At 43.7% G+C, this 23,993-nt stretch overlaps 1 protein-coding gene across 1 annotated transcript in view; it reads right to left on the reverse strand.

Annotated features, from left to right (window-relative positions):
- Positions 1 to 23,993, reverse strand: part of VAT1L (vesicle amine transport 1 like) — a 1,329,730-nt gene that overhangs the window by 1,047,688 nt on the left and 258,049 nt on the right. The window contains exon 3 of the mRNA XM_069652882.1: positions 18,788 to 19,003. Coding sequence (XP_069508983.1) covers positions 18,788 to 19,003 — 216 coding nt within the window. The remainder of the gene's footprint in view (positions 1 to 18,787; positions 19,004 to 23,993) is intronic.

A 23,993-nucleotide genomic window follows, 5' to 3' on the forward strand; every position in this document is an offset into this window, starting at 1 on the left:
TTGTTATGCATAGTACCAAAATGACATACGTGGGTTAGTTTGTAGAGACCTCAACTTTCGCCATGCCAGGTATGAAGTAATGAACCAGCTTTGGCTGTTAGGGTCCCTTCCTATGGCATTCTGGGATATCTATCCCTGCATTTATAATTCGTACAGGAATGCAACCAACATTGCCTGCAATACAAATGTCAGGACTTGTAGAACATGATTTGAGTGCTCTGTGTTGCTTATTCTTAAGAAACAGGAGAGTGTGTGAAGGAATTATGTCACGTGAGGGAAGGAGATCATGTTTTTTTCTGCATTTCTACCTTCAGCAGGATTATGAATGTCCATATCCAGTCATTACTTTACATGCATATTACTGCTCTGCGCCAAAAGAGAACACATGCATCTACATAACTTCTGCTAGGGCCCACCCCTTCTTTTATTTGAACACAGTCAATTAAATGAATACCACTATGGATAATACTACCATGCATTATTTATAATGTTCTGAACGTTGTGGCCATCCCATCTGGTGAGAATGAATGTTTGAGCAATTCACAATACAATAGGCACGACTCGCTTCAAAGCATCCAGCCACCCCATAGTGTAGAAATGTTACATTTGTGGTTACACACTACCGCCCAAGTTGCATCAGTGTAGCTGTGGAAGTTGCTTGGTGGTCCTTCATTCAGATAGTGAGACAGACAGCGCTCAGTTCAACTAGCACAAATGAGGTCGTTCTGGACATTTTAGTTGAGGATGAATAGGAATAATCCATATCATCACTATTTCATCTCCAGCAGTTATACTTGAAAGGTCTGATTGTATCAGTCAGGTACATCTGCTAATTAGTCTGATGTTACATGTAATGCAAGGCACACAAGCCAATAAGGATGTGTGTGGGCAGTGTAAAACATCAGTGACTCTATCCTTTTGTCTCATGAAGCTCCATCTGTATGCTTGGCAGGTTTAACACAGAAGCAGGTGATGCAAGGTCTATCAGCTCACATGAAAGGAACAATTGCAGCAGCACATAGACAATACAGTCCACAGTTTATTTCACCACGTTCTAACATGGGAACCAGGCCTTGAGTCTGCAATCGAACACATGAGTAAAGTCAAATTTCACGTTTATTTTAAAAAAAAGTTGTATAATATTGGACTCCTGCTGCGCCTGGCAAAAGAGACTCAGGCCTGAGTTGGGCCACAGAAAGAGAAACCCTAATGTGGAAAAGAAGAAGCAGGTTACAACAAGGAGTAACCACCAATAAGAGTGGGAAAGACATTCTGGGAACGTGTCAAGTACAAAACCCCAGACATGACCCGGAATTGAATTTAGCAGGAGTTTACCAAAGTTAAAGCCAGGGAAACCAGAGGGAGGGAACTCTTCATCCTGTACGGGGGTAGTGAAAGAGACGATTGAGTTGCCTGGACCAGGGGCTCAGGGAGCTCCATTTGAAGCAAAGACAGGACAAGGGGTCAGGAGGGGTCGGAAGCCAACCTCCATTCATTCTTTGGGGCAAGTATCCATTTCTTTGTTTTGTTTGTTATTTTTCTCCTTGTGTTACTCGTAGGGATACAAATCAGGGCAAGTTAGGTTCTGGATGACAGGCAAACCTTTTGTTACTGGACATCCGGATGTGCCCTTTTGGCATCCTTTGTTTCTTTAGGCTAGGGTCTAGCTGGATAGGGACAGAGAGCAGTAATTGTGTTAATAAACAGATCAATTATCATACATGTCATCCCATCAGTCTCCTGTTCCTGACGTACCACATTCTGTAATCGGGGTCTAACTCCCGCCCTAATGTGACAAGAGCCTGTAGTTGTCCATGCGCATCACACACATCAATGTAAGAAATTCAGTCAGGTCTCATGCCCTACTTTTAGACGGGGAGGGAGTTAAATCCGCTTGTGCAAATTGGGAGAACCAGAAGGAGTGGTGGGATAAGATTTTCTACAACAGAGCTTTCAAACTAAAGGAGGTAACTTCATTGTGCAGACTCTGAATCGCTATACCAGGCGGCAGGAAAGCATTTAGAAGATTTTAATATTAGTTGTTTTATGAATTTTAAAAAGAGATGTATTGAAATCATGGACTTTTATAATGTTACCCTGGAATATCTGACATCTTACCTGGTATTAGTAAAGAGAAAACAGTTTGAAATGGATCGGAACTACACTTGTGATGCAAGAAAGACATTTAAACTGCATTCTGACCTGGGTTTAGAAAACAAAAAAAGGGAAAGTGTACTGAATTATTTAAAGCAATGTCCTGACCGTCGAGTTTTGCATACCTTTTTAAGAATTTGTTTTAACCTTATTCATACTAGAGAGATTTTTCACATTAGAGGTGCTATGCAAACAATAGTGTGTCGTTTCTGTAATGGAAATTCAGAAACTTTAAAGCACTTGCTGATAAAATGTCCACACTTTGAAGCAAAGAGGGTGGAATTATTTGGTATGCATGTATGTGATGCAGATTCCTTTATTTGTGATTCTTTTTGGAGTTATATTTTCAGAGGACAGCCAACATCCTTATTAATTAGAGTGATTGCCTTTTTTAAGTTTATGAAATTGAATGATGCATTTTAAATATGTTTGATGTTGTGGATTGTATTAATAATGGTATTTGTTTTGTTTAACTAGTGTATTCGAGATATGAATTTCTGGTTTTAGTTGATGTATTTGATACTTAATATACTTAATCGTTCTCTATTGTATTGTTTTATATACAAGGGTTGTAATAAGTCTATGTACATTTAAAAAATAAAATAAATGGAAGTATTACACTGGCTGACAACAAAATCTACTGATACAAAGTTTGCTTGGTTGGATTTGCAAAAGAGCTCTTGTTTCGCACTTTAACTTTGTCGAGATATAGTTGTGGAGGTGACTGTCATTTTGTTTTTATCATGAAATCAAAGAACGTCCTCCATTCTTTCCAAGATAATGCATGATTTTATTGGCCTTGTTTCTTAGATTAATTAAGCACATACGATGTTGTGATATTTTGCTGTTTTGACTGAGAAAGAATAACATTTGTATTACATGGAAAAGTCAATTATTTTAAGGAGAGAATTGTATTTCGTCCCTAACACTGAATGTTTCCATTATTCTGGTTATACAGTGTCGTTATTGTGTTATAAGGCTCTGCCCAAATGTTATGGCCTGAAGGGAAGCCAAGGGCTATTAGATGGGCAATGGCCATAATCACTAGTGATAATGACCTCTCAAAAGTGTAAATGGTATTATAGGTTTTGGAGTGAAGAAAAAGAAAAAAATGTAATACATTAGTAAATTAAATCTGATTTTATTTTGTAATACTTAAACAACGAGGTTGTCTCTATAAGGTAGATATTGTATTTGCTAACTTGGTTTAGGCCTGCTTCTCTTATGTCTTCTTTTTCAAATGTTCCCCACACTTCACACAAGTATGGTACATATGACGGGACTGGCATTCTTCGTTTTCATTATCAGCACTTTATTTCTGCCTTCCTTCTTTATCATTCTTTGAATATCACTTTACTTCTTTCTCTAAACACTATATGTATGATTAATTAGTTATGTATCACCTCTGTGGTCATCTTTCCTCTTTATTTAATGATATAGGGCCTCATTACAACTCAGGCGTTAAGGGTTAACGCCACCGTTAACCCTTAACGCCTGATTCTGATTTTAACACCTGCTTTTAGCAGGCGTTAAAATCCATGGCGCTAACCTGCCATGGTGCTAATTACGCCGCCGTAATTTACGGCGGCGTAATTAGCGCCTTCCCCACTCCTATTATGCCCTATGGGGCAAAAATGGGAATGGGGAAGGGAAAATGGGAAATGGGGATTTACCGCCCCACTCACCTTGGAATGGGGCGGTAAATCCGCCATCCACCATGGTGTAAACGGAGTTTACACCATGGTGGTAAAGTTGGTGCACTTAGCACCAAGGTTGTAATGAGGCCCATAGACTCTGTCCTCTCCTTTTTCCTTCCTCTTGACTTCCTGTGTTTTCTTCTTGGTGACTATGGGGTTCATCAGGAGTTGAGCAGGAGCGGTAAAAATATCCCCTTTCCGCCAACATGTGGCGCTATTACTGCGGCGTACTTTGCCCGGAATGGGTTCCATTGGCTCCAAGGGCAGCAGCAGAGAGGCATCGCAATAGTGACTCTTTAAGACAAGTAAACGGTGTCTCAGGTGCAGATAAAAGACTCAGCACAGGCAACAGGAACGGCCCTACAACAAGGAGCAGATGCACATGTGTAAGGTACAATATACCGCATCAGAGCAAAACATTTTTGCAATTAGTAGCACACATATGACTGCTGATTGATTTTGAAATGTATATCGCACACATCCTCACTGAGCCAAGCAGAGACGTGCATCTAGGTCCTGAAGCAACAACTTAGAGAAACACATTAGCAAAGATTATTGAAACAAATGAGTCTTCAATTATTTACCGACGAGAGCCAAAGGAGATGTTTTCCAGAGTTCAGCATATCCCTGATTCAGGATGAGAGTAATTTCAGCTCAAGAAGCTGCAGGTTAGCACTAGAATGATGAACAGGATGGTGAACTGGCTGTGCCTGCCAGTTCAAGGGGAGGAAATACCTGCCAGAGGTTTCCTCTGTTCGTGAGAAGAATGGGCTTCCTCTTGAGGAGGATTCGATAGAAGCAGAGGAACTTCCATAAGTATCCTCGGCATCCACCTTGGTTCTTTTAGCTTCCTAAGGACCAGGTCTAGTGGCCAATTAAAGAATGGCTCAGGGTTCCCAAGGATATACACATCAAAATGGATGAGTTTACACAAGCCCCCCGCCCCCGCCCCCTCTGCCATGCAGCATTCAATTCTATGGCAGCCATCCAGTCATGGACTTCCAACCCATCTCCATCCAGCACACATAAAGGGTAACAGTTTTGGAGAAGGCAACCAACAAAGCCAGTGGTCCATTGTACAATATATCTACTGTAAAAAGAGGAAAGACTGCCTTGCTGTAGAGAAAGGCTTCACAAAACGGTCACAAAGTAAAAAGTAAAACACTGCCACAAGCTTACACAAAACATGAGGCAGGAAGAGTGTTCGAAATGGTCTTATTTAGAACCAGGTGACCGGTGGTATGTAATCTTGGGCTCCAATTCTCGTATATGATAACATTGAAGGCATGCTGAAAGAGCCTAAACACCGGCATCTAGCACTATACAAACATGCCCATTTATATCATCTCGTGTTCATCTGCCAGGCATAAGACTATTAGCATTAGAGCATACAAGGCCTGTGGCGGGATTGGGCATAAGCTTTTAATGAGACTAGTACCAATTGCATGCCTCCATCACAAGTTGTTGAGGTCAATTAAAAATAAGATTCATTCAAATGAATTTCAAATGCTTACAGCAACATAAAAAGTGAAACTGGCTGTAACAAACACAGCCCAAAGTGACTGACTGCTTACCCGCAAATGTGCGACTGTTTATGGCAAATGTTTGACATCATTATCTGTCAGCACACTGTGGAAGATCAGACATGGCCTGGAAGGCAGCCGTGTAGAAATTACATTTGTCTCCTTCACAGGGACAGACTGCAGTGAAAGTGTGTACTATTAAATAGATACATTTATTCTACGTTGCACGTAGACACGCTCATGAATTAAACAGATGTGAACATCAACCATATTTCGTTTATTTTGCCAGTTAAACAAATATGGCATCTCATGTCCAACAATTTGAGTTATTTTCTTCGATGTTCATGATGTGAATAAACGGTACCTTTCAAACATGGCATCCGCAATGACACAACATGAAAAGGGATTAGCTGACCGGATGAAGTCCTCCGCCAAGTTAAGAAGGATGATTGTGCACATTTAGTGGGGTAAGGACATCTGCAAACTATGTATATTCAAATGGCATCCCTGCTCTATACATAATCATACCAAAAAAATAAAAAAATAAAAAGGTAACTGCTAACAATGAAAACATTAACAAGAAAAACAATCTATCGTGACGTCAAACTTTTAAAAACATCTATGTACCATGCAGCATAAAAATAAAATATGCGGTTAAAGCATCGTTCAACAAATCACTCCCCAGTTTAGACAGTTTCACTCACTGGTGCATAATGGCAGCCACTGTAACAGATATTTTACCCTGAAGCATCTGACCTACATCATGGAGCAGCTGGTTGGTACCAGAATCCCTCTAATACAGCGGTATTCAAACAGTGGGACGCGGCGGGGGTGGCTCACAGAAGCATGAAACTGTCTCAGACACCAATGAAAAAGTGGCCCGCATTTGTTAATGGATATTCAATCCTTTAGTCACAGACTGTTTGAATAGTACCCAAGTGGGTGTTTTGTGTTAAAAAAGTGAATTGTGATATTTAAAGAATATTTATTCAGCAACAATGGTGAAAATTACTAATTGCTCAATGGTCAAAATCTAACTGCATAGTGAAGTAACTAATCAAACTGGCACATATTGGCCAAAAAGGTGGCCCCTTTTAAATGGACGACACTAGCATTTTGCATTTTTGATACATGCATTTGCCTATTGCCCTATAGGCCAGTCCGAGCCTGGCGGCTCATCCATAATGGCGAGGGTGCGCCCACCCAGTGGCCCCCTCACCCATTATGGAAGAGCTAAGGAGCCAGCCCAGTGAAACAATGAGCACTCCCTCAGCTGATTTTTCCAGCTGAGGGAGTGCTCCTGGGCTGGCTGAACTGTCAAAGGGAAACACTATTTCTGTTCAGTGCACCAGCCGCACATGCTCACTGAGCCATGCAAAGCTGGGGCGTTTTGCTTCACCAGCATTGCATAGCTCATTGGAAATGCTGGCTGGGGCACTGCATGTCTGTATGTGCGAGGCTGAGCTTCTGCGCCTCCTTGCACATACGGACAGAGCAGCCTGGAGTGGGGCGTTTAAACACCCACACGCAGGCCTTTGCAGAAGGTACGTTTATGTTCATTTTTTTTTATTTAAACATGTTTATGGATGCTTGTATGCTTGTGTTATGAGTGAGTGTAGGGTGATGGATGCTTGTGTGAATGATACTGATTGCTGTATGAATGTGTGTGTGTGTGTGTGTGTGTGTGTGTGTGTGTGTGTGTGTGTGTGTGTGTGTGTGTGTGTGTGTGTGTGTGTGTGTGTGTGTGTGTGTGTGTGTGTGTGCGCGCGCGCATGTGTTGTCAGGTGTATCGATCCACGTTCAAGTTATTATGCTGCAACATTTGGTGCTGTGGGCTTAGAAAATCCAAGATGGCAGAAAAGCCCACATTTGCGCCAGAATCCTTGAAAACCGTGCAGTTTTTGCGCACACCAAAATGGTCGCCTGACCTGCCACCCACCAGTGCGAGCATGATGGGCCAGAAGCGCCATGAGTGAAACGTGATGCCAAAGGAAAAACAGCAGTGCCTGTTAGCTCAAAAAGATATTCAAAAATCTTACTGAAAACCAGCAGACGTCTGGTAGAATGAAGTCTTGTGTGCATACCAAATCTGGAAAGATGAAGAGCCTAAAATAATGTTCATAATAAAACTGGCTGAGCTGTGGATGTCAGCAGCTTAAGTGAAATGGGATTTAAAGCCACTAAAATCGAAATGTTTAAAATAAATGAGTGACCTACTTTTGAGTGTCACATAGGTTGCAACTGTTTAAATGTCATAGTTTTGAACTTAGAATCAGCGTTCTAGCTGCATGTGTCAAAATTGTAAGTTTGATTTGAATGAAGAAAAATGGGAACAAAAGTGACCTTTGGCTGAAGCCTGGCTTAAAGGGACTGAATTCTGCCCGGCAACTACCCCCGACAGGAGTTGAAACTTGCCCAGCAACTGTATTCACAGGCCTGGCCTCCCTTCTGCTGCCCCACCAAAAGGAGATCACACCTCTCTGATTGAATCAGGGGAGGAGTACCTGGGACAGCAGTGAAACAGAACAATGAACTTCCCTTTGCTCCAGGCAATTTCTAAATCAGGTGGTTGTAAATGGCTTCCTCTTGGAAGGAAATGGAAGCCAGCTGAGCTTGGAGGAAGTGGACAAACCAGAAATTCCCCCTTGTGCTTTGGGAAACCACACCCCTCTGGGCCAGAGCATAATTTTAGAAAGATGGATAATTCATAGCACATAATCATCAAAAATTATATCAATAATATCATTATTTCTGTGAATTTTCCGTGCACATTTTAAGAGGTGTTAGGACTCTGTGGTATGTTCTGGGGGGTAGTAGCGGAAAATAGGGTATTACTCCAAATGTATGTATGTTAAAAATCTGACACTTCATCGTCTGATGCCCATATTCCTTGCGCACATTTGTGTAAATTCTGGAAAAGTTTAGAGGTTGTGTTCTGGATGAAAAGGGCAGAATTCTGTCAGAAGTGGACACGTCATCTTACAAAGACAGGGATCGGATGGTTTGGTGCCACAGAAAATATGTTAACTGGACATATAATATTAGAAAAATTGTACATAGATAAATATGCATTTGGATCAAAAATAGATTTGTGTGCAAAGTGATAAGGGGAGGATTCTCTGACCCATAAACACACCTCATCACAATGACACTCCATTTCCTTCCCCCAATCAAGGGAGAGAGAACTTGGCCAATGATAAGTTGTGAGGGGCAGGCCTAGTTATGCCCACGCACACACCCATTTTCAAAAGATTTAAAAAGAGCCACTGAGATCCAGGTAGAGAGATTCACTTTCCACTTCAAACTGATTTCCTGCGAAGCGCTTTGCCAGAAGACTCCAGAACCAGAACTTAGAATCCAGACTCCAGAACTTTGAAACAGAAGGCCTACTGCAAGCTAAAGTATTCTCAGATGGCCTTACAATTTTGCAAACTGATTTACCCCAGACTTCCAAGGGGCACATCAGAATAAAACAGCCGGGGTGTGCTGTTTGATTCTAGCCAAGAACTTTTGCCAGAACCAGACCCAGAAAGCAGAGCTGTATCCAGAACCGTTAGCAGCCCAGACCAGACTGCTGTGCAGTGCAAGAACTTTTGCCAGAACCAGAGACCCAGACCAGCAGAGCAGAGAGAACCACAGCTAAACCTGTTGACCAGATCTGTGACGGGGCCCATTCCTTCCAAAATTAGGAGTGGGAGTGAGTGTCCAGCCAAAGCTGTGCAAAACCAATCTCTTAGTTTAAAATAATCTAATTCAAACCATTTCCACCTATTTAGAACTGCATAGAAATCGTGTGTCCATTCTGTGATTTCAAACCTGTGAAAGTGCCATTTGTCATTTGAATCTTACTTTATTTCTGAGAATCTACCTCCACTAAATCGTCTGTACCATTTGAACCATATGTGCTAGGAATGAGATTTAACTGTCATCTTAAAGCTAAGAATCTAAGCTTTCCAACAAGCCAAAAACACTCCTTATAGTTTTTCCGTAATTGCACTCGACGCACTCAGAAAAAGTGCTGCGAATTGCAATTTGACTCAATTTCTCCACCTGTCAAAAATCACTGTCTTTTGCTTGCAACTGCTGAAATTCGTTTTCAATCTGATAATCATTCCTGATTAATTGCTAGTGTTGACCTGAACTAATTCTAAGTAGCTGTCACCACCCTGAAAATCCTATAGGGAATTTAAATCATTTTTAGCATATTTTCACTTCATTGTAAATCACATTAAAAGTATTTCTGCATGTTTTAAAAGAATACCGGTTGCTCCAAGCTTGCTAGGGGGGAACTAGAATTTGTATTGTATTGTGATTGTCTTCCTGAAAACTGTGTGCTCTCCTTCCATCTCTTCATATTGCATAGGGGGGAGTGAATTGCCACAAAAGAAAAAATGATTGTATTATCTCTTGTTGAAACCATATCAGTTTATTTCTGTGCTGCATTCTTTCCATCATTGCTTTTCCTTGGAACCATAAAAGTATTCTTTGCTATCTTATCCTTTCTATACCAACTCCTAAGTAATTCAAGAAGTGTGCTAGTGTAGTATTATCCATTGTTGATCACTGTCATATTCATAAGTGTGATATCAAATATAATGTATTAATAAAAGTGAGGTATATATATATTGTTTAATTTTTCAAATACATTTTTTAATTTGCAAAACAAACCTACTTCGTGGCTCAGTGAGGTCAGGGGGATTCAAAGAGAGGGGTGTTATACAAGGGTTTATCATCCAGATATACGAACTTATCATAAAAATATATAAACAAGGGCTTCCCTTGGGCATCCCAGACTAGGCATTGACTTAGTTGGAGTGCTGAATTGAAGTCACTTAACAGTGTTAGTTGGTTGTGGTCCATTGAGCTGATTTTGGCAAGTGGTGGATAGAGGGGGAAGGAGGGTTGTACAACAAAGGTATTTAAGAAATGCCTAAATGCCTTTGTTGCACAATCTCCCTACCCACCTGCCAAAATCAGCTCTCCTTCTGAGGCACTGTGGAGCCCAGGGAACAGGGATGGTATTTTTATACTGGATTTCTATCATAGATGTCCAGTCAAAAATACCATTCTTCCTCCCTTTGCACCCCAATGACTTGCATATACACATAATCATGTTGATTGTGGTAGTCCCAGTGGGGCCCAGGGAACAGGGATGGTATTTGTTTACTGGACATCTGTTATAGATGTCCAGTAAAAAATGTCATGCCTGCCCCCTGTAAACTGTTTGGCTATTTACCCATTTCTTTTTTTATAGTATGCTCTACAATGCAACCTTTTAACCCATTATTTTAAAAAGAAATCACGGGGGAAAACCCCCCGATGCCCTCTTGATTGGTTCAGACTCCCTCACTGCACTCGGTCGCTTAGGCATTTTTGGGGGAAATAGTTATGCCCCTCCACTTCAAAAATTCACCAGCCACCACCGGCCCTCAGACTGTGTTGGGAACGGGATTGGGGGAGCCCAGGGACTGTGGTGGGAGCAGGATGGGTGGGAACCATGGGGTAGTGGTGGGAGCAGGGTGGGGAAAGCCCATGGTGTGTGATGGGGTGGGGAGAGCCCAGGGACTGGGTAGGAGTGGGATGAGGGAGCCCAGGGACTGTGATGAGAGAAGGTTGGGGAGCCTAGGACTGTACTGGGAGTAGGGTGTGATGACAGCACGCAATAGTGGTGACAGCCCGGGAGGATAGCTCAGTGGCAACCTGCTTGCCTTGGAAGCAAGACAACGCGAAGCAACACATGTTCGATCCTCGGGTCCGCGCTTAGAAATCTCTGGGTATTAAGCGCGTTATAAATAACCTATCATATCATACACACTGTCCATTTGGCATTTTTGGGGGGTCCTGGCCTGCCCAAATTTTGCTGCAGGGGGGCCCGGCCAAAAAAGTTTGAAGACCACTGCTCTAATATGTATTGTCATGAGCTCTGCCAGAGAGGTAAAGCTCGCACTAAAAGATCTCAACATAAATAATGCATCCCATGAGAAGTGGCAGCTACCAATCACAAGAAACAAAAAAAAACAATGTATCCTCTAAGTTTCCTGTGTGTATATAAATCGTGCTGAAAAAATGAAAAATTGATACAAAAAATGGTGTATTCAAACACGGAAAGACACTATTTTATCAGATGGTTGTAGTATTTCTTTTAGTGATGTGTGTCTAGTTTACTCTCTTCGTTTGCCCCTGAGAGATTTGATGATAGCTTTGGTATCAGAAGTCAGACACCTCTTACTACATCCTGCAGCACTTTGACAATTGTAATGGTGGCTAACTGTCCTGCTGGGCAGTGGTTTTTGGAGTAGTTGATATTTCTTTCCTTTTTGAGTCCCGTTTGTATGAGGGCCGTGGACACAGATGGCGCATGCGTGCGCGGCTGGATTCCTGTTCAGCACGAAGTTCCGACGGGAAGCCCAGCGGATCAATGTTGACACACTCGCTTATGATTGAGAGGCTTTGCATTATGCTCCACGTTCAGTCACCCACTTTCTCAGGTGATTTATTAACTGCAGCTACCCGGTTTTTTTGGAGCACTTGTGCTAAAAAGCCTGAAGCAGTTGCTTCCCTAACGGAAATCAGTCACACGTCGTATTTGCAGTCCAAGTGCTCTTCGGCAAGGAGCTGATTGGATATTTGAGAAAGGATTTTTCATTTCGAGTATGACACAATGTGACACATCCTGGCGAGCAAACGAGAGTGCCTACCGAGGGAAGGCATGTCTGTCCATCATTGCCCTGGTGGGCAGGCACTGGCGGTTAAATGGTTCTGGAAGCAGAGACGTAAAGGGCACTGGCCAACTAGAGAGATGCGTGACTGAGAGTAGTGGTCGAACGCCTGTCTAAACCACGGTGTATGCAATCAATCATGTCTATGCAACCGCCCAACTCGATGGCAGATGGCATAGAGCATGTGTATTGTGTGGATCCGTTTCTGTAATTTCGTGCAAGTGTAAAACTGCCCTAGTGCAAAGAATATCCTGGTTACAGGGGGCAATCTTCATTACTCTTCCATGTCACCTTCCTAACATATTGATGGATGCCCACAGCCCCAACAGACATGTTATTTTTTTTTTTAAAGAAACTTCCGGTCCTTCCTCTTTCTGCCTCCCCTCGCTTCACAAGTAGCGAAAGTGAGCCCGGCAATGGGCCGTTACTACCCAAACTCACAACGCTGCATCTTGTTGACCTGCTCGGGAGGGAGGGAGGGTGGGAGGTGAATGTGACGAGGAAGAATACGGCTCAGTGTAATACTACTGTAATTAGGCCATTACCTCCTCATACCTCTTCCTCAACACCTTCCTAAACAGAAAAAAACAACACAAGATACAGAGGGATTTCTGCAATGCACACATTTATTTGTAAACCCTGAAATGAAGAAAGTAGACAAAAACTTGACTGTTAGGGAGGGTACTTAACGTGCTGCTGCAAGAACTCCCTCCCCAAAGGAAGGCCCATAGTCCATGCCCTTTTTGATGTCTGTGGCAGTGAGAGAAGTTCCTGGAGATGCTGATGATTCTGTCCACTGGAAGGCAAACCTTCCCCTTCTTTTTATGAAACCTGACTCCGATGAAATGGAGGTCCTGAGATGGAAGCAGGGAGAACTTGCTCCAGTTCAGCAGGATCCTGAAATGTTGGAGTGTGGCGATCACTTCCTGAATGTGACCTGATGCTTCCCTGCAGCTTGGGGCATGAATCATCCAGGTGTCTAAGTACGGGTCCCAGAAAATGCCTTTCAAATGGTTGTGGTGCACCACCTGGTGTACCTAATAATACAAATAATAATATGAACTCTTTGCGAAAACCAGGGGTGCAGACTTTAATCTCTTGCCCCATACGGCAAACCATAGAAATGGATGAAGTGTCAGCAACATCGGAATCTGGAGAAAGGCTTCCTGCCTGCCTATAACTCACAGGAAATTGACCCAGATCACCATGCGTATAATCCTTTGTAGCAGAGCCATTTTGAAGGAAATAGCCCTGGCTAACTTGTTGCAGTCCAACAGCAGATCCAATACAGGATGGCACACTCCTATAGGCTTTCTGACCAAAAAAGGAATGGAAAAGAAACCTTGCCTTCAGGATTCTTGTGGGTCTGCTTCTGAATCAGAGTTCTGATGCATGCCAATAGAGCATCTTTCTTCTCTGGGAGTCTTGGTAGAGTTGTTTTGCACAACCGTGAAGCTGGTGGGGTAGAACTTCTATCCAGTGGGATAGAAATTCTATCCAGTAACCTTCCGTGACCACTGAAATTGGCCAGGCATCCATCACTTCTACCTCCAATATACGTGAAAAGCAAGCTAGACGCCCTCCCTCCGGAATACCCATCCCCTACAGACAGCCAGGGAGAAAAAGTGGACGAGACTGCTGTCCTGGAAGGAGCGTGTTTTGGTGTGTTCACATGGCCAGGTTTTGGCTGATATCTAGATATCCCCGTCTGTTGCAAGGGATGCCTGAAGCTATGTTTGGAAGCCTGAATCCTTTGTTCTACAGGCTTCTGCTACACTTGGAAGGTAGTGGCTCTTTGGCACCCTTCATAAACCCTTTTTGTGACCACATCGATCTGTTCACCAAACAGTTTCTTGCCGAAGAACGGAAGCTTAATCAGGCTGTTTCTTTGTCATGGTTCAGTATCTTGTCCACAAATGTATGTGGCCCATTAGTGCAGGGCTAAAGGGTAGGGCGGTCACGCAGACACTGTCAAATGTCAGATCCAATATCCATTCCATCTGTCCCTGGATCATTTCAATCAGGTCTGTGCATCCTGCACCCTCTGTCAGGGTCTGAAGAAAGGATTGAAAGTCTTTCAAGGCTGAATTAGCAGTATACTCTATATGTGCTGCTGACCAAAATGCCAGGCTGAGCTCACACAGGACATTGTTTGAGGCAGCCTCCACTTTGCGATCGATAGAATCAGATAGAGACGTTTTTTTCGACAAATACCACAGTGCACCTGATCAGATCCAACTGCCCCACAACTACTTTCCCTGCTGATGCTGGACCGGATTCTCCCCCTCCAGCTGGCACATCTTCATTAAGAGTTTACTGATGATGGACTTATCCACTTCAACCCACTCTCGCAACACCACATCTCGAATGTCATCATCCAGAGACAATAAGCAAGGCTTCCTTCTCCTATAACGAAACCTCATCCGGGAGAAGAAAAGGGCAGCAGGTATAGGAAAAATCCAGGTTCTCCCTCAGGGGTGCTGTAATGTCCAACACAGTCTCCTTGGGAACATAGAACCTTCTGACATCCATTGTCAAGGACAAAGCAATGCTGACAGAGCAGAGTACTGCCACTCAAACGTGTACACCACACACGCCACCATTTACCTACTCCACTCCTTTAAATGAGGAACTCGTACCAGGTAAACTTCAGCCCACCTTCTACACCTGGAGGAAATGTGTGAATTGGGACTGCTTGGTGCTTTAAGGAGACATGCCCCACCCATCTTCAGGCATCATGCACAGTCATATGAAGGGGCCCGGCCCACTTTCCTGCAGGTGTGTGTTTCTAATTCCTCTGTTGTGGTCCTGCCACCTTGCAGCGTGAGGGGTATGCTAGAGCCATTTATACCCAACGTTGGCATTTCCGATAACAGTGACAACCCGCAGTCACTGCCCACCAAGTGTCTGTGTGAGCAGACAATAAGAAGAGGCTGGTGCTGGGCTTGCGGGCACTCATTATAATGTAAGACGAGGCGCAGGGCTTGAGACCGGAAGTCCCTCCCAAGAAAAAAAGTGTCTGTCAATGATGCGGAATCCTTGATTATGCTAGGAAGGTGACGAGGAAGAGGAACAAGGAGGCAATATACTCAATGCATTTGCGCACCACGGTAATGCTTGCACTAGTGCTAATATGGCATGTTAGAACGTGTGCAAGCATTGCCCCTGGGGGGAACGTTTGCCCTAGAGCTAAGACAATGAAAACCTGCACTTGCGCGGCTGCATTCAGATACTCCCCTTCAGGTAAGATGTACCAGATCATCAACTCCACCACACTGACTGCGTCATCACGGCCTTCCACTTATGAAGACCCATACTCGTAACCTAACCGACACGTACTCCAGTGAACTACCGACATAGCAACTTGCTATTAGAACGGCCTCTTTGTCGATTCATGAACTCTCCTACACCTGAACCACGTTCCGACCATGCGCGAATGTAACTACGGTTGTGAGTGTAATCCGCAGGCACTACCCCGAGCAGAGGTGTGCATAGGTCTGAGTGGCAGAGAAACGTTCTGCATCCTTTATCTCATGGCAATCTGCAAGCGGAGTACTACTCCCTACCCAGGCCTTTCACTGCGCCGGAAACAACCTGCTTTTGCGAACTGGCCCTAAATCTGTCTGACCGTTTACGTACATTTGGACTCTGCCTAACTGTCGAAGCCAGAAGTGCTTCTCACGTGCATGCTGAAATACCGCTATACATATCTGCCATTATCTGCGTGCCTGTCTGCTGGAGCACCTACAAAATGAGGTATATATCTGCCAGCTGGCCCACTAGTAACATAACTCACCCGATTTAAAGTAACTTAGCCACTTTGACTACGTTGCCCACTTGTCCAATTATACATACAACTTACCTGATGTTCCCCATTGGCTCTATGCCTGCTGCAGCCCCTGTAACACGAGGTGTGTCTCTGCTAGCCTGCCTACCAATAATGCATCCAGCTGACTCGACCTTGTAGGCCTGCACTGCTCACATGCCTGATTAGACCTGTAACTTACCTGATGTTACCCATTGGATGTGCGCCTGCTGCAGCTACTCTAACATGAGGTGTGTTTCTGCAAGCCTGCCTACCTGTAATGGATCCACCTGACTCGACCTTTTAGCCCTGCCCTGCCCACATGCCTGATTAGTCCTGTAACTTACCTGATGTTACCCATTGGCTGTATACCTGCTGCAGCCCCTGTAACATGAGGTGTGTCTCTGCCAGCCTGCCTAACTGTAATGCATCCACCTGACTCGACCTTGTAACCAGCACTGCCTACATGCCTGATTAGTCCTGTAACTTACCTGATGTTACCCATTGCCTGTGCGCATGCTGCAGCCCCTGTAACATGAGGTGTGTCTCTGCCAGCCTGCCTACCTGTAATGCATCCACCTGACTCGACGTTGTAGCCGCGCGCTGCCCACATGCCTGATTAGTCCTGTAACTTACCTGATGTTACCTATTGGCTGTATGCCTGCTGCAGCCCCTGTAACATGAAGTGTGTCTCTGCCAGCCTGCCTACCTGTAATGCATCCACCTAACTCGACCTTGTAGACCGCACTGCCACATGCCTGATTAGTCATGTAACTTACCTGATGTTACCCATTGGCTGTATACCTGCTGCAGCCCCTGTAACATGAAGTGTGTCTATTGCCAGCCTGCCTACCTGTAATGCATCCACATGACTCGACCTTGTAGCCCGCCCTGCCCACATGTCTGTAATCCTGTAATTTACCTTATGTTACCCATTGCCTGTGCGCCTGCTGCAGCCCCTGTAACATGAGGTGTGTCTCTACCAGCCTGCCTACCTGTAATGCATCCACCTGACTTGACCTTGTAGCCCCGTGCTGCCCACATGCCTGATTAGTCCTGTAATTTACCTGATGTTATCTATTGGCTGTATGCCTGCTGCAGCCCCTGTAACATGAAATGTATCTCTGCCAGCCTGCCTACCTGTAATGCATCCACCTAACTCGACCTTGTAGACCGCACTGCCCACATGCCTGATTAATCCTGTAACTTACCTGATGTTACCCATTGGCTGTATGCCTGCTGCAGCCCCTGTAACATGAAGTGTGTCTATTGCCAGCCTGCCTACCTGTAATGCATCCACCTGACTCGACCTTGTAGCCCGCGCTGCCCACATGTCTGTAATCCTGTAACTTACCTGATGTTAACCTTTGACTGTGCGCCTGCTGCAGCCCCTGTAACATAAGGTGTGTCTCTGCCAGCCTGTCTACCTGTAATGCATCCACCTGACTCGACCTTGTAGCCCTGCACTGCCCACATGCCTGATTAGTCCTGTATCTTACCTGACTTGACCCATTGCCTGTGCGCCTGCTGCAGCCCCTGTAACATGAGGTGTGTCTCTGCCAGCAGCACTACACGCAACCCATGCAATTTTGCAGCATTGTACTCTGTAAACATTGTAACCACATCTGTAACCTTTGTTCACAAGCATTTACTGCAACCATTTTCTTAAGTACAAGCGCCTAGATGCCTCCGAGCTTGGTTGCGCTATATAAGTGTCAAAATGAATAAATAAATAAATTATGTGGCCAGAAACTCAAGTCTTTTATTCAGTGGAGGAGAACCGCACGTGGTGTTCATTGCTAGAGACCACTCCCACCATAATATAAGACATGCCACTTGTCATAAATTGCCACTCTGCCAAGAGTGCCATTCTGAGATTTGGGAAGCATTGCCATCATTAGTATTCCTTATTATTGCTTGCATTATCACATTACCACGAGAGGTATTTAGGGGTTACATTCCTTGGAGGTAAATTCCGTAGAAAATAATTAGTGCCAGAGGTAAAAAAATAAATCCATCTCCGAGGTAATCTGCAGTGGATGCAATGAATATTGCTGATGGTAAAAATACCACATGCTCATAAAAAATGCTCGCTTTTCAGACAGTGGTAAAGGGTCTGCAGAAAAAAAAAAACAATTGATTCTTTTTTATTCAAGAATTGAGTAACAAGTTACACTCACTTTGGCATATATCAGTAGTAAGGCAATATGTAAGACCTGCTCAATGATAATGCAATTGTTAAGGTAATTAACAGTTTGAAAATGTTTTATTTTACTATGACGGTATTTGCCAATGGTAATGCAATTACCACTGGCATTAACTAAAGGCACTGGAACAGATTTTGGATTCGGGCTATATTTTTCCCTTCTGTATTTGGTGGCAATTTACCTCTGGTGGTATTATGTATTTGCCACTGGTGCTAGTACTACCACACTTTGCAGATGTGTGTGTACCTAACATACATGGCAACTATATTCCCCCCAAGCTGGACTACAGTAAAATCCTTCAAACATATCCCTTTAAAGATCGATTCAGCACAAGGCCACCCAGACCACCCTAAACGTGCACTGTCTAACCTCGCTTTTGAACACCTGCATCATCATGTAATCAAATGCCCACTACAGTAGAATAGCGAATAGGTAGCATTCCATTCCAGCTTCCTATCAGATATTTCTTTTATAAAAGACGTATGGGTAGAAATAGGGCAGTGTGACATCTGAGAGAGAACGCATCTCATTTGGAGTGTCATCCCTGTAACGATTTGAAAACGCATTCTTCAGAGTTCAAAATGTTACTGCAATTCACCCAAAAGAGAGCGAGTGTACATGTTCAGTGCCATTCATTCACCACTGCAGTAGAAAACTCGAATAGAAGCTTGAAGGAGCTTACCACGCCGCCGCCTGCAGAATGAACCAGCACCGACATGCCCTCTCTGAGGTTGGCGACCTCGAACAGCATCATGTAGGCAGTGACAAAGTTCATGGGGAAAGCAGCGGCCTCCGCAAAGCTCATGTCTTCAGGGATCTTATAGACAAACTCCACCGGTGTGCAGACAACCTCGGCCCAGGCGTTGTAGTTCACAAAAGCCATGACCCTGTCGCCGATCTGAAAGCAGAAGAGAAAGTGAGAGGCACGTCTGCATTCAGGCTCCAGTCGTTGAAGTTCTTGGCTTACGGTGGCAGAAAAACTCAGGGCTCGCAGACAATAAAAAAAGACACATTTCCCAACACTGCATGCGCGTGAGCACCACTGTGTACCTGATCTAACTACAGAGAGGGCCTTGGTTATTGTGAAGGTAAGATCCCTGCCGAGGCACGAGGCTTGACAGACCGGAATGCTGTAGGTCCTGAAGAATTTTAAAAATTCGCCTTGATTAAGTCCTTTGTTTAACAAGTACACTTGGCAGCATATACATCAAGAGGCATGCATGAGAGCTACTCCCCCACAACTAAGTCAATTGTATTTATTGAAGATGTGTGATGTGTAGTGAGAAGGAATATCGGAGTCGACCTTGACCAGAGAGGTATGGAATCTTGAAGCGTGCTTGTAGTTTTGCTCCAAAGGTTCAGCAGTGAGAGACAGATCTTGAATCATTGCCATGTGCGTTTATTTATTTATTATTGTTGCTGCTTGCATAGCGCGCCAAGTCCAAGGGCATTTGGGCGCTTACTTACATAGAAAATCTTACATTGGTTGCAAAGGTTACATATGTACAGATATATGTACAATTATACATTTGTTGCAGTTTTTACAGTTGCTGACAATTATTTCTTGATGGACGGCTAATGCCTGTTTGACTATCTATCTATCTACGTTCTTGTATTGCGCCACTAACCTGAAGGCCTCAGGACGCACACAGAAGATGAAAGAAGACAAACAACAGGCAACAGTGACAAACAGAAAACAAAGAACAGAGAGCCAAGAGAATCCAGTACTCACAGAGGCCAAAAATGAAGGTGAGATGTGGCGAGATACAAGATTCGGTACCAAGAGTGCAGTGCAAAGAGAGCAGTTGTATCCTAACCTTTGTCAAACAGGAAGGTCTTTAGTTGCTTCTTAAAAATAATCAAGGATTCACTATTAGCAAGATGTTTGGGGAGTAGGTTCCATAAAGCCGGCGCCCATGAGTCAAAGCTCGCACCTCCAAATCTTTTCAGGGTATATGGAGGTTGAACCAAAACAGTATTATCGCTTGAGCGCAGTGGACGGGTGGCTGGTTTCTTTTTTAGCCTAGCGGTAAGATCAGATGGAGCTTGACCATATAGACATTTAAACACATGGTTAGACGTTTATGTTGTATTCGCTGTTGCACTGACAGCCAATGCAGGCTAGGCCTATCATCGGATACATGCATATTGAGCTTAAGGCCCATTACAGCACGTACTGCACTATCCTGTATAACCTGCAAGATTTTAAGTTTGGCCTGTGAAGTACCAATCATCAGACTATTACAATAATCCAGTTTACAGTTTACAATTGCAGCTGCGATCAGAGCAAGGTTTTCTTTAGACAGATATGGACGGATCGGCCATAAAAGCTGGATATAATAGTGGCAGGAGGATTGGGGGCCAATGATTGTTCGATGGGTGGCCAATGATTTCATGAAGGAGAGCCAATGATTGCTCGATGAGGGCAACATATAAAAATAGGCTGAGGTGCTCAGATATTACCTGATTTCAGGAGCATCCTCATTAGACTCTGAGAATAAGATTTGGCGTTTGGAGTTGAAGTTAATCTAAAGTAAAGGCTAAACACATGCATGCTAATTCCGCTGGTTTGTGATCTACATACACGTCTAAGTTTTAGCCAGTCACAGACTTGTTACACTGGTGAATTGGAATCCGAAGCAGATTCTATCAGTCAAATGCTTTGATGGCATATGTATATCTATTTATTTATTAATTATTTTATAAAGCGCCAGACGCCTGTGGCCCTCAGTGGGTATCACTTGTCAAGCCCAGGGACTGTGGACTCTCCATCTGATGAAACCTAAGATTTGACAAGATTGTCAGGCTTCACGAGGAGAGTGTCATTTCGTTCCCATGTTGGTTTCGTGTAGGGAGACGAGAAACTTTGCATGGGTCTTTTTTAGTCCATGCTAGTTTCGTGCAGCGACATGAGAAACTTGTTGCGGGTCTTTCCGAACTGTGGTAGTTTTGCGCAGTGCAATGAGAAAACTGTTCTCTGGGTTTATATTGGTGCTAGGTTCGTGCAGCGACTGGAGAAACTTTGCACTGGCCTTTTTTTCGATCCATACTAGTTTTGCACTGCAGAACAAGCAACTTTGCACAGGTTTTTTGATCCGTACTAGGTTTGCACAGCGGTTAAACTGCACAGTTTTTGTTTAGATTCATATTAGGCTCATGCATTTCACTGCACTTTTAGATTTGTGCAGCGGCACAAGAAACTTTGTGCCACTCTTTTCAATTCCTACTTGGTTTGTGCAGCAGCACAAGTAACTTCAGGCTTTTCTTTTTGATTTGTACAGTGTTTGCACAACAGCACGAGAAACTTCACGCTGCTCTTTTCATTTTGCGCAGCTGCATGAGAAACTTTCTGCCGCTCTTTTCGTTACACAGGAGTGGCGAAATGCCGGATTGGAGCAAAGCAGAATTAAATCAGACAGATTTCACTTCTGCAGCTGGCGGAATGGAATCTAACAATTTCGCCTAGCACTACTGTTTACATAAGTTGTGTAACTGCCGTACAAAGGAGCCATGTCATCTACTGCAAGATTCTAAGTGGAGTCCAGGCCAACAAAATGATTGATGAATGAATCCCAGAATCACAAAATGATTAGTCTGTTGCAGCAGGCGTCCAAATAGGACTTCTTTCAAGAAGTGCAACGGACCAGTTTGGTATCACCATTTGCATCGAGCTAAGGGACTTCTACGACCCAAAGCCACCCAAAGCCACCCAAAGAGTTGCTTGTATCATTATGCAATTTCCTCTTTAAAAGATCCACTGGTGAAACTTGTTAGCTTGATCGGCATAAGGCTGCAGGAGCTGGGAAGCATATAAGCAGCCTCCAGAGTCTTGGACTTGGACGTGCTGCTTGTGGGTAACCCACAGATGGTAGGAAAAGCAGGGCTGTAGCCAGTCTGATGGCCCACTCACTTACATAGGCACCATTTGATAATACTAATTGATAAACACGTATATCTCTCAATTCCATTGCCGTGCACCGACTAATTCAAATGTTGGATGAATACTGGTGGTTCTGCTAGCTAGGAGGTGTACAGCACTTGAAAGATGGCTGCTAACTGGAGATGCCACTATTAAGTCCTAAAGACATCGATGTGTTCACTGGAAATTGGTGGAAAGGAAAAATGGAAGGCCTTTAAGATCTCAGGAGGGATTCATAGTTTGGTGCTAAGTGCATGCAGATTGCTGTCATACCAATCTTTGCTATGTGGATGCTGATGTCAGAGTTTCTGTTGTTCATTATGCAGATGTGGAAGGAGGCAGCATCTTCTTACACCCCAGTAGTAAAAGGACACATTTCCTGATTGAACATTATCTTATACAGTATTTGCAGTGCAATGTTTGCCATATTCATGGCCACTTGGACTTGATGGCTGTCTGGGAGGATTGAGGACGGTCTGCCCAAAGTTGCTTAACTTCAAGGAAGTAACAAAAGTGCAAGGGTTGGTGCCCCTTCCACAACGCTTTAGTGTGGAAATGTGTATGCATGAGTATGGCTTGATGGCTTGGAGTGGTCCGACTTACTGGCCTTCCAGAACATATGAGTGACAGTATTCGCGTGATAGGCGAGTGTGGTTTCTTGTCAGAGGGTGGTCATTTTGAGGTTTTCAGAACCTATCGGATTCTGTGTTAGTGAAAGCCTTTTTCATCCAGGTGGAAGTTGAATTATGTTTCTTAGGATAGGGTGGTCAGGTTTTGACGCACTCTGTGCAGCCTGGAAGTTGGTGTTAGATGATCCGTTTGGCATCATATACAACAACAACATTGCACTTATGCGTAAAGAATAGAGTGCACGAGTTTTCACACTCTGCTGGAATCTCATCTATTAGGGAGGTGTTGTGGCGAATGCACCACTGAATCTGAGTGCGGGAACTCAGAGGGAGGGAGCTGGCGAATCTGGGAGGACAGTCGGGGTGGAAATTCAGTCCAGTCGGTGGGTGAGACGGATTATGAGAAGTTAGAGAGAAGATGTGATGGGGCTGCTATGTGGGTGGCATGTAGATGATGCATGTTGGTAGTGAGTGTGGATGGAAAAGGTGTAGGAGATTGTGTCTGGTTAAGACAGTAGGTTATGGCTATCAATGAGTTGATGGCATCTCCATTTTCATTCCTCTCCATGTAATGATTTCTTAAACTAGTTAGCAGCGCACACTTTGATGTTCAGATCCTTTCATACGTTTCCAAGCCCCATGCCTATTCCTAAACCCACAGTTTGAAATTCAGATTTCAATTTGACATGTATCCAATCCATTAAGTCCTCAATGTACTGACAACAGACAGAGAGAGATATGCATGTTTATCAGTAGCTAAACCCAAATAACAATTCTCGCATGCGGGCTTATAGGTAACAGAACACCGGCTGCTACTGCGACAAGTAAAAGTGCATTTCCACACTCTCATTACAAACGTTTTGTGTCTGTAATTCATGTTTACATTGTTAAGGAATTGCATAATATAAACTTCTGAACACCATATTGACTGCCAGGCACTGTAGAGTTTATCCAAATGAAGTTCACGGTTCAACTGAAATGAAAACAATGATACCATAAATGTAATGACAAGTAGTGCGGTCTATTTGGGATGATACAGCAAAGTACACATATTATTGGTGGTTCTCTGGAGTTTAATTTGGCGAGAGAGAGAGTGGGGGGACGATGCTCTCCATAGGCTACATTACATTGAGATGAGGAGAAATATTTGGCGTTAATCCACCAATTCCTCACGTAATATTGTAATGTGGCAAGCAGAATCAAATTCTAATGTGAGTTATTTCCCTGTGCACAACACCGGAGCAATTGTAAGAAATAAAATTAAAAAAAAACGTGATCCAATGGGAAGATAGTGGCAGTAAGTTATAGAGTTGAGGTTTCATGTATCATCTCCTCTTTTT

This window comes from Ambystoma mexicanum, chromosome 1p (assembly GCF_040938575.1).
Source record: "Ambystoma mexicanum isolate Mex_15411 chromosome 1p, UKY_AmexF1_1, whole genome shotgun sequence".
Taxonomy (NCBI): Eukaryota; Metazoa; Chordata; class Amphibia; order Caudata; family Ambystomatidae; genus Ambystoma; species Ambystoma mexicanum.